General features: G+C 33.8%; 1 protein-coding gene across 4 annotated transcripts; it reads left to right on the top strand.

Moving 5' to 3' along the window:
- Nucleotides 1–1,999: 1,999 nt before the first annotated feature.
- LOC130803523 (leucine-rich repeat receptor protein kinase HPCA1-like) lies at nucleotides 2,000–11,039 on the top strand. 4 transcript variants are annotated; one of them, XM_057667655.1, is made up of 19 exons: nucleotides 2,000–2,256; nucleotides 3,047–3,170; nucleotides 3,277–3,348; nucleotides 3,805–3,879; nucleotides 3,964–4,038; nucleotides 4,367–4,528; nucleotides 4,614–4,688; nucleotides 5,704–5,775; nucleotides 5,862–5,933; nucleotides 6,037–6,102; nucleotides 6,241–6,315; nucleotides 6,995–7,066; nucleotides 7,186–7,320; nucleotides 7,460–7,917; nucleotides 8,011–8,157; nucleotides 8,243–8,367; nucleotides 9,282–9,501; nucleotides 9,975–10,207; nucleotides 10,313–11,038. In XM_057667655.1, the coding sequence occupies exons 1-19, from the start codon at nucleotides 2,178–2,180 to the stop codon at nucleotides 10,769–10,771; spliced, it is 2,796 nt and encodes a 931-aa protein (XP_057523638.1). In that variant the 5' UTR covers nucleotides 2,000–2,177; the 3' UTR covers nucleotides 10,772–11,038. The 4 variants fall into 4 exon arrangements, with proteins under 4 accessions (XP_057523638.1, XP_057523640.1, XP_057523641.1 ...); XM_057667657.1 differs by having other exon boundaries at nucleotides 2,002–2,256; nucleotides 3,967–4,038; nucleotides 10,313–11,039; XM_057667658.1 differs by having other exon boundaries at nucleotides 2,002–2,256; nucleotides 8,017–8,157; nucleotides 10,313–11,037.
- Nucleotides 11,040–11,206: the final 167 nt, after the last annotated feature.

The following is an 11,206-nucleotide window of genomic DNA, read 5'->3' as shown; positions in this document are numbered from 1 at the left end:
AACCAACTTGAAAAAACACCTCTGCCTAAAACTAACGTGATACTTAAAATTTAATACTCCATTATCCACACAATTAATTTATTTTAAATCTTATTTGCCTCATCCTCCAAAATAATATTATACACTAACATTCTCTACTACTAAAAATAATAATAGATACATTCTGTGTTTCTCTGAAATAACATTCATTTAAAGTTTAAAAATTAGTACTCCCTCCGTTCCTTTTTATTTACTTTAAGTTTTTCCACTTTATGAGAGAAAAAAATTTAAATTTGATTTTTAAAGTACATATTCAAGACAAAATGTAATCATGTGGGATCTTGTTAGATTCGTCCTGATGCAAAGAATTTTAATATATAATTTTTACAATTTTTTTTATAATGCTTACTATGAGATATCGAGGCTTAAATTTGCGTTTAAATACGTAAAAAAAATAAAGTGAACAAACAAAAAGAAACGGAGGGATACGTAAAAAAAAATAAAGTGAACAAACAAAAAGAAACGGAGGGAGTAATTTGTAGTCGAAAATAAGATAAGATATGAATAGTATCATCATCATTATCCTACCCAGTGTATCCAGCTCATAGAAAAACTACGGACAGGTTCTAGGGAGGGAAGGACGATGGTAACTCATACCCATAAAGGAGAGCAAGGCCAAAAGAGTCCTCCGGCTCAAGAAAAATAAGGAGACATAGCTACATGAAAAAAGACAAATTAAATATGTATAAAAAAATAAATAAGTAGAACTAACTTAAAAAAAAAGAAAGTAATAATAAAAGATACGAATACTATAAATAAATCATTATCAAAATCCTCCTTGTGTAAATTGGAGGGAACCGACCAAATTAGAAAGCGGTGCATTTTAGGCGGTATTGAACACTAAGAAGGCGTAAGATGAGGTTTTTGTTGCTAATCATCAACATGAACAGGGAAATTACCCGCCCTATTGAGAACAAAATGTTAGAATTAATAAACCAATTTTCCCTAATTTCAAAAACTTTTCTGAATCTTTAATTGTCAAAGACTATCAAAATCAACACTAGTTCTACAACGATCCGCGGACAGTCAATGTAGATAATGGAGCATTGAAAGATAATTCTTCGTGGAAGAAGTTGTTAATAATTACGGTGTGCGTTTGACGTTGTCAATGTTAATCATACAAAGCGATGTCTTGTAGTAGTGGGTAACGCAGGAAAGGCATACATAATTTTTTCCGTCAAACTTTACTTTATCTAAAATACTATGATCAAATTGTTAATTTACACATGTTTTTTTGACCTTTTCAGTAGAATATTATAGTATTTTTGTTTGCATGGGTTAGGCTTAGAAAACTAGGGTTAACAGAAGAAGATTAGGCTTAGAAAATTTTAATACTTTAAAATTGGGGTAATTAAATTGAGTGCATGGTTTCAATGTACTTCTTTATTAGAATTGGATATATTTAAGTTTATTAGATTAGATTTTATGGTTGATAATTAAAAGTTTATTATATAAGGAAATGTTGTAACTAATTTAAGGCGATACAATAGAAAAATATTGTAATTAATTGGACATGAAGGGAGTATAAATCTTTTAACTATCCACAATATTTCAAAGCGTTTTAAAAAAAAACAGTACTCTCTGATTTGGAATTTGGATGGTGTAATATTTTAGTGCTTCTTTTAATAGTTACCTTGCCTCAAAAAAATACGGATAATTTCTCTGGGTATGAAGTTGGTGGTGTGTTAAAAATTAAAATCATTAAATGTTAAGAGTAAATTAGGCGTACACTTTCATCAATTGACCTCAAGTGATGATTTTTTGTGAGTGCTTTTTGATTATATTTTGGTAAAATTCAAGAAAATGTGTTTATATATATTGGAATCAGGGTTAGATAGGTGTTATAAAGAAGTTATGAATACTTTATTAATGCTTTTTTGGTACTTTTTATTAGTTTGCACCACTCACAAAGTTGGATGGGCTCATCATAAAACAAAGCCTTTTAGGTAGGGAAATAATATCTCAATGAACTTGTCAACAAATTGACAGTCTGACCATGAAAGTCATTTATTAGCTCTAGATATCAATAAATAGTTTGGACATCGGGAACTTTTACACCTTTTAATTGTTTCAATTCCAATTTGAGTGTCTCACTTGATTGGAAAGAAGAAAAAAAAAAACTATTTCCCGTTATAGCTATGATTCTTAGAATTTTGGTCTATCTGCTTATATTTTCCTATGGTTGGGTTGTGGTAGCAAGAACAAATCCTACTGACTGTAAGTTGTTGCAAATCTTTGTCTATTTTTGAAAAGTCTTGTTTCCCCCTTCTATCATTTGTAGCTTTTGCTTCCTTTTTACTTGTTATTGATCATTGTTTACTGATGCCTCTCCATTCTGAATAGGCTAAAATTATTGTTGTTGATTGTTATTAGCTTGTGGGTTTTCATTTTTCATGGATTACATGTTAGAAAAGTTGGTGCAAGACCTGCTTCATGGATTACATGGTTCTGTTCCCTGATTCAATGGCTTGTAATTCTACAAGATTTTTGAGCTAGATATTGTTATTACTTATTTGCTTTGTTTATATTCTTTGATGCTCTTTAAACATGAAAATTTTCCTATGTGCAAAATATATTTGTTTAGAAGTACATGTGTAACCCTCCAAAATTCCATTTTATCTCCTGGAACTTGTAAGCCTCATCATCCCCCTTGAAGTGTTTCCCTGTAAGTTTTATCATTCCTTTAATTTTGTCTTCTGCAAGTTCAGTTTGTCATCACTCTGTGTATCTAGTCACTAGTTAGTCACAATCATCCGTTAGAATGAGATTTTCTGCATGTATTGCTAGCTTTATTTAGATCACTGAGTGAAGATATAAGGATACAGTTGCATTTCCAATGGACACTACCTCTATAGCTTTGATTAAACTGATACTTGAAAAGGAGAACACTGAGTTAGCCATTGCCTAATAGTGTATCTTTTTCCCCACTCTACTTTTTCAGTACTTGAAAATGGCTACTGCCTTTTTGGTTGTTCTGATGTTAGCTATTAATTCAACAAACATGCAGTGACTGCATTGAGATCTCTCAAAACACAATGGAAAAATACACCACCGAACTGGCGGATCAAACATGATCCATGTGATCAGAAATGGGAGGGCATTTTCTGTAACAAATCACGTGTGATTAAGATGTGAGTCTGTTCTTATCTCTTAGAAACTGAATGTCAGTGGTATTCAGTCTTTTACTTGATTTATAAGGCTAATGTAGCATTCAATTTTGTTTATTTGACATTGCAGTATATTACCAGGAACAAATTTAGCTGGTCCACTGCCTAAAGATATTTCATTGTTATCTGAATTGCAGACTTTGTAAGTTGTATGAATCTGATCATCTAACATCACTGGCTTGATTTTTTTAGGATTCATTTTACTTTCAGTGTAACTATCTCTATTTTTGTGATGATTGACAACTTAAAGTTGGAAAGAAAGCGTCTGTGAGTTGTGACTAGCGGCTAGTGCAGCATAAGCTCAAATACTGGTTACCAATGTTTATGCCTACATTCTTAAGGACATATCGACATATTATGAAAATTGGGTTTATCTGGAAAGATTTTCTGAAGTAGGTTCCTTATAAACATAAACTTTTTGCTGATACTTCTAAATTACAAATGTGTAAGTTTGAGGCAAAGCATCAAATGATGAAACTACAAGAAATCTTGTTTGTCAATTTGGTTTGACAATAATCCCCTCTGTTGCCAAATAATAGAAAAAATGTATTCTTTTTAACAATGAATATAAACATACCATTATTGTGTATGTATGTAGGGATCTGTCAAACAACAGAGGTCTGACGGGTCCTCTTCCATCAAATATTGGGAATTTAAAAAATTTAGTAGACCTGTAAGCAATTCATTCCCTCTATCTTTATAAATACCACCTGTCTAACTAATTTTTTTGAGGGATTAATCGTGCATTCTTTCATAGCAGTGTTCTTGTGGCATGTAATTTCTCCGGTCCGATTCCAGAATCTATAGGATCACTTACGAAACTTATTCATTTGTAAGTATCTATCTACATTTCATCTTTTTTTCTCACTTTCGGGTTATACTCACCTCACTTTGTATTTTCGGATTAATGAATCAAACCTAATATTTCTGTTTTTTATAGTGTATACTATCTATATTTCTCCTGCTGATTCTCCTCATTGAAATTGGGATAAGGATCTTAATTTAAACCTTTTTTGTTCATCTTAAATCTGTTTCTAAACATTGACTACTTATAGTCTGAAACAAGCATCAAACGGACTGGATATTAAATGTTTGCATGTTGTCCAGACCTTAGTACATTACACCTTTTTTTTCTAACCATGGTTACTTGATTTGCTCAGGTTTCTGAATAGCAATAAATTCAACGGAAGCATACCTCATTCCATAGGTAATCTCGCAAATCTTGTCTGGTTAGATCTTAGTGATAACCAGCTAGAGGGACATTTACCAGTTTCCAACTCAACTACTACCGGCCTGGATATGTTGCTTAAAGCCAAACACTTGTATGCTTCTTCACTGAGTCTGTTGCATACCATTTCTTTTGCGTCCTCCTTGATGAATTCAACAATATTTATGTTCTATCTGCAGCCATCTTGGACAGAACAAGTTCTCAGGTGCAATCTCACCTAAACTTTTTAGCTCAAATATGGATCTGATGCATTTGTAAGTTATTTCTAAATTTATATCTCAAAATTACTATATCACTAAATTTTACCTTGAGTGTATGCTTTTGTGCCAAAATTTTTCTAAGAAACACCAGAACAATGTTAAATTCTTAATCCTAGCATATGAGGTTGACTACATGAACCAAAACAAATCAATGCGAAGGATCTTTGGAAACATAGATTATACTTATTCGACCATATCTAGTGCTTATCCAACTAAAAAAATCAATTCTGATGATCTTCTATGTATATTCTCCCCCTTAATTCATCCCCATCTATAGTCATATCTTTCATTCATTCTTATATCTTCCTGTTTAAGCTCCTCTAAGTTTCAGCCTTTCATTTTTTAGTTTTCACTGGAGCATTTTCTAGTCTTCTCTCTCCGCATGACCAATTAGCATTGATGGATTTATCTCAATATGTTTTCTGCATCTACGACTCCAGGATCTCTTCTTATAGTATGTCCACTCATCCTCATCTTCCTACAATGATCACTTCTAAAAGCATAATATTCTGACCCATTCGTTTCTCAACTTCCTACATCTTTCTACAGTAATCTCTTTTAGAAACACCAAGTCCTCTGTCCTGTGAATGCTGCATAATGCAAGAACATGCTGGAGGAAAAAAGTTACTGACAAACAAAGAAAACTTCATTTTGGGACAATCCAAACAAAAAGTGAAACTAATCTTCCTTTGATGTAAGCAAGAAAAAAATGCTTACCCCAAGAAAGTGGTATGTATGTTCCTGAGTTCATACTATACGGACAAAACAAATTTATTAAGAAAAAAGGTTTGAAGATTCTGGCTGGATAGAAAGCCTCTTAATTTCAATTTAAGATTCTGGCAATTGGCCCTTTTTCTCAACATTTTTAAGGACTATTTCACATTCTTTAGTCATTAGTAAATGCCCTTGTGAATCAATTCACTCTAAATTAGTGAAATTTACTAGAAAATCTTTTAAATTCTTCATGACGTGTTTTGAGATTGATTGATTACCTTGATGATTTTCACAGCATTTTAAATGAAAACCAGCTGAATGGAAGTATTCCAGACACATTGGGACTTGTACGGACATTAGAAGTCATGTGAGTGTATCTCAGATCTTTCAATTGTCACTTGCTGAAAAGAAATTTGTTATTGATTAGGATTGATGTTTCTCTCTTTCTTGCAGTCGTTTAGATAAAAACTTTTTTAGTGGCTCTGTGCCCCGAAATTTGAGCAAGCTCACTGGTGTGACTGAGCTGTAAGTACACCAGCAAGAATACCTTGAGCCAACTTGAGCTCATTCTTTACTATTTCATATAGTCATTAGTTCTTTCATTTTAATTTATGATGTTGTATTGCAGCTACTTGGCAAACAACTATTTGAGTGGGGCAATACCTGATTTTACCGGAATGAATCTGCAATATTTGTGAGTTGCCTCAACCAAACTGTTAATACTATCACTTACTATGACTTCCATTATGAGCATGCAAAGCATTGACATAAAATTCATACTTTGTAGAAATTTACTTAACCTATCTTAGTTGCTGATGCCCTGTATTTGCAGAGATTTGAGTAATAATAGTTTTGATCCAACCACTATTCCTCTGTGGTTCCAGACTTTGCCAAATTTAACTACAATGTGAGTTTCTCTCGATCCCTTTTGAATTCCCACAATATATGCAATATAAGTATTGCAAAAGTTCCGCAGTTTGGAAAGAATGATGAAGATACTAAAATTTGTAAGAACGGCTTATACAAAAAGATATCATGGCTTTTAGAAGGTATTATGGATGTCGAAAATGTGTTTAGTAAAGGAATAGGCTAGTTCTAAGTTTATCTTAGTCCACTTTTTTTCTAATGTGTTGTAGAGGTATTTGGACTAGTAGGAACACTTTGCAATAATATTGCTCAAGATTGTGTGTATCTGAGCTTCAATCAATCTTAAGCAGGGGCCTTATCCAAGGGGTTGGGAACTTGCGATTGTGCCGATATAGTACTGACATTGCTGAAAGCGAAGAAACAATAATCTTTGGAATAGTAGAAGGAAAAATGCATGTTTCTAGGAGAGCAAGAGGAGATGAATCATTTCTATGCAAGCTATATTTTATCATGGTGCATCTTTTTCATTTAGATTTTAGACTTGGGGAAAACTTAAGTATTGAGATCCTTGTTTCTTTCTGCTTCATTACAGTATCTCAATGATGTAATGACCATGCATTTTTGATATAAAACCATTAGCTTTATCAACTTAATTTTTACATCATTATTGTCAGATTGTCAGCTTTCTGTGTGACTAATAATAGATTATGAATTTTCAGAATGATGGAAAAAACTAGATTAGAAGGGCATGTACCGGTAGCACTGTTCAGCTTACCTCAACTTCAAACTCTGTAGGACTGCGATTCCTTATAGATTTTCTCTTTGCTCTGCTTGACCTTCCCATTTTTCCATGTGCATGTTTGTGCTTTTAAAATTAATTTGAGTTACGAATTTCCATGTATGACCATAGGTTACTACGAAACAATCAGCTTAATGGCACCGTGGAAATTTCTGCCAACATCAGCAGCAGTCTTCATCTTATAGATTTGCGGAATAATTTCATTGATGGATTTAGCTCTAGTGTCGACAGCAAAGACTTGATTATGTAAACATTTTGTCTCTATTACTCCCGTTTCCATCTTTTATATAATTTCATCTTTGAGCTCTGACGATCTACTAGCACGATAAGATTTAGGATTATTTCTTATCCTAGAATTAATTGATTTTATCTACATTTTTTTCAGGATTGATGACAATCCACTCTGTCGAAAGCCAGAAGCCACACAAATATGCAATACAGTCCAGCCTTCAAATATCTCAATATTTCCAGATTGTGCCTCTGTGGGTTGCTTTGTAGACTCAAAACTTCCATCTGATTGCAAACGTCTTTATCTTGGTTACCTGATCTTCAGAACATTCAGCTTTTCTAACCTTGAGAATAACAGCAACTATTTGTTTCTAAGAAACGATTTGCAACCTTTTCTTGTATCTCATGGAGTACCACTAAAAAGAGTGTGTTTGGTGAGTTCGACAATGGATATTAATGGGTATCTTGTATTGAGCATATCATTCTTCCCTCATGGTGATACTTACTTTAATCGAACGGGGATCTCAACCATTGGCAATGTTCTCAATAACCAAATTTTCAACTCCCCATACGGGCCTTATTTCTTCAGGGATATGTCTTATAATTCCTTTCCAGGTGACTGTTAAAATTATATATAAAATAAGTATGATATTCTTAGTGTTGGTTTCAATACTTTTGCTTTTCTTTTCTCATTCCCATTTAAAAAAGCTGCAGAGGGAAGCAAAAGCATTGGATTTATTATTGGAGTAACAATGTGTAGCTTTATGCTTGTGGTTCTTACAACCACTGCTGGAGTTTATGCCTATCGTCAAAGGAAGATAGCTCAGAGAGCTGCTAAATCAAACAATCCTTTCTGTAAGTTCATAAGCTGTTAATTCTAATGTTTTTTATGGCTTTCATGTCTTTGTTAGCCATTCTTTTGTTTTTCGTGCAAGCACAGCTTCCTGGAACGAAGGTGAAGTTCCTCAAGTGAAGGGAGCTAGATGGTTCTCATTTGAAGATGTCAAACGGTGCACCAACAATTTTTCACATGAAAGTGAAATTGGAGTTGGGGGTTATGGGAAGGTAGATGTTGCCATCCCCTGAATTTCTTTTTAATAATTTTTGGTGCTTTATACGGTTGTTCTCTTGCTAAGTATCATTTTTGTGCCATCAGAACTTTGGACCGGTCTAGTTCACCAGGAGATGCTCAAATCCTTATATTTGTTCCTTAATTATTCTTACTTCTGGTCTTAAAAACAGGACTCATTGAATTGTAATATTAAATTTAGAATTGCACCAGAACAGTAATTTGATTTCTTTGGTCTTTCATTATAAAGGAGTAAGGACTGTTAGCAAACTTTTTCATAGCTTAGAGAATAGTACTTGGGAATTTATTGATCTATTATAAGAGTGAAGAACTTAATAATACTTGCTTAGATAGAAGAACTAACACTTTCCATATGGCTTCAAGTTTACAGCTATTTATGTGATAATTGTTTCTAAATTGAAAAGGATACTTTTTACTCTTGGTTGCTCACTTTATCTAGTTTCAATTTTGTTGCATGCTCCAGGCTTCAATTCTTAATGAACAAGTTTCCTCTTTTGTGTTATAATCTTTGGCATAAATAACTTTAGAGTCAATTAAGTCTCTCCATAGCTTGAAATGAAATGGGAATCTGTGGATTGACAAATGAATCTATAATTGATCTCAATCAATCCTTTCCAAATGGCAGATTCTCTAGCCCTATTGTCTAATTAAAAATATATAGCATAACTTTTTAAAAGAATTGATATTTAAAGCTTGTATCTTCCCTTGCAAGAGCTCTATTTAATGAGATATTTATCTTGACAGTATTACACTAGTACTCTATTAGCATCCAAGTGAAATTTCTAATCTCTTCATTATGCAAATTTCTTATTCTGTTGATATTTCGGTTTGAAGTTCTCTAATTCCATCAGTTGGTAAATTACTGTCATCACATTTTGATTCTGGCCAGGTTTATAAAGGGAAGCTGGAAAGTGGAGATCTAGTGGCAATCAAAAGAGCTCAACTGGGATCATTACAGGGCGCCCTGGAGTTCAAGACTGAGATTGAACTGTTATCAAGGGTTCACCACAAGAATGTTGTCAATCTAGTTGGCTTTTGTTACGATAAAGGTGAACAGATGCTGATTTATGAATATGTTCCAAATGGAAGCCTCAGAGAAGCTCTTTCAGGTAATAACTTGCTTGACCTTAGATAAAGGTGAACTTTAAAAATAGGCATATATTTAATTCTAATCTCGGTTCATGATCTGAGCATAAAAATGCACTAATGAGGCAAAGACTAAGGTGCCATTTGTAATATGAAGCAATCTTTTGTTTCATTGGGTTGCTTTTCCCCTTTGTGATGGTTACTAAAATTCAATTTACCCAGAAATAAAGAGCAGCATTTGTTCTCCAGCTGCAAAAACAAATATTCTTAGCTACTTTTTATATAGATTCTCCTCAGTGTATCTCTTTCGTAGCCTTCTTTTAACCTTCGAATTAGTCACTCTGAGTTAGCTTAAGAGACAAAACTTGTGAACTCATTAGTTCCCCAATTATCTCGTGAATCCCACTCAACTAGAGTATTGGATACACTTGAGAAACGTTGATGCTTGCATTGTCTTCTGGATGAAATTACTCATTTGCTGATGATCTGAGTGCAGGGAAATCTGGAATTCAATTAAATTGGACGAAGAGGTTAAAAATAGCCCTTGGTGCAGCTAGAGGTTTGGCGTACTTGCATGAACTTGCTGACCCACCCATCATACACAGAGACATCAAATCCGACAATATCCTCTTGGGTGAACGTCTGAATGCAAAAGTGGCAGATTTTGGTCTGTCCACACTTCTTAGTGATGATGGAGCTCAGTTCACCACCCAAGTTAAGGGAACACTGGTTAGTCTTTAATGCCTATACACTTGCTCTTTTTTTTTTTCGTAGAGGGAGAGAAAGAAGAAAGCTGTGAAGAGTGTTCATACATTTCCTGTCATGCTCGTGCAGGGATATTTGGATCCAGAATACTATATGACCCAGATACTGACTGAGAAGAGTGATGTTTATAGCTTTGGAGTGGTGATGCTGGAGCTGGTGACTGGAAGGTTTCCATTGGAGAAAAATAAATACATTGTCAGATTAGTGAGGGAGGAACTAAAGGAGACAGGGAATGTTTTTAGTCTTGTGGATCCTGCCATGCATTCAGAATCAGACATTCTGAGTGGCACGGAAGAGTTTGTGAAACTGGCAATGAGGTGTCTTGAAGACATTGGAGATGATAGGCCTTCAATGAGTGAAGTGGTGAAAGAGATCGAGAAAATGATTGAAGCCATTAATCTGAACTTTGATGTTGAATCAATTACCACCTCAGCGAGCTATGGTGGAGTACGAGATAGTGGTTATCCTTATAGCAGCAATAACAATGTTTCCTTTGATATCATAGGAAGCGGTCCTGTCGTTAGATAACAAACATCTGTACAAATGTCCCTGTTGGTGACATACATGATTTACTTTGTTCAGTATAGTGTTTTACACATTTGTATATAATGTGCAGCAGTCATTCCTATTGTGCATTATAACATTTCAGATTAGGTCACTTGGTTTATCTGTTTTCTTGAGCTGTGATGACATAGGTTTAGTCCTCTTAAAGGCGTAGGAGCGTAGCTGATGTTATGACTAAATATTTTGAGGATAAACATTATTCTTGATTAATGAAATCCCTTCTTTCTTTTGCCAAAACTATCTTTTTTTTTTTGTCTTTAATTTAATAAAAACTTGAGTCATTGTCTTTCTTCACTTCCTGCCTAAAGATGTTATTTTTAAAAAATATTGTGAAGTTGTTGAGAATATATTTTGACTTGATGTTTGAAGATGCAAGCAAGTTTGGATAAGAGTTGAGTT

Source organism: Amaranthus tricolor, chromosome 17, assembly GCF_026212465.1.
Source record: "Amaranthus tricolor cultivar Red isolate AtriRed21 chromosome 17, ASM2621246v1, whole genome shotgun sequence".
NCBI classification, from domain to species: Eukaryota; Viridiplantae; Streptophyta; class Magnoliopsida; order Caryophyllales; family Amaranthaceae; genus Amaranthus; species Amaranthus tricolor.
Note: the sequence above shows the minus strand (reverse complement) of the source record. Positions and strands in the feature narration are given on the sequence as shown.

Excerpts from the sequence above, each read along its gene's own strand:
- LOC130803523 (XM_057667655.1), top strand. The coding sequence starts at position 2,178 with ATGATTCTTAGAATTTTGGTCTATCTGCTTATATTTTCCTATGGTTGG. Across the intron at positions 3,349-3,804 it reads TTATCTGAATTGCAGACTTT|GGATCTGTCAAACAACAGAG; the intron begins GTAAGTTGTATG and ends GTATGTATGTAG. Across the intron at positions 7,918-8,010 it reads GTCTTATAATTCCTTTCCAG|CTGCAGAGGGAAGCAAAAGC; the intron begins GTGACTGTTAAA and ends CATTTAAAAAAG.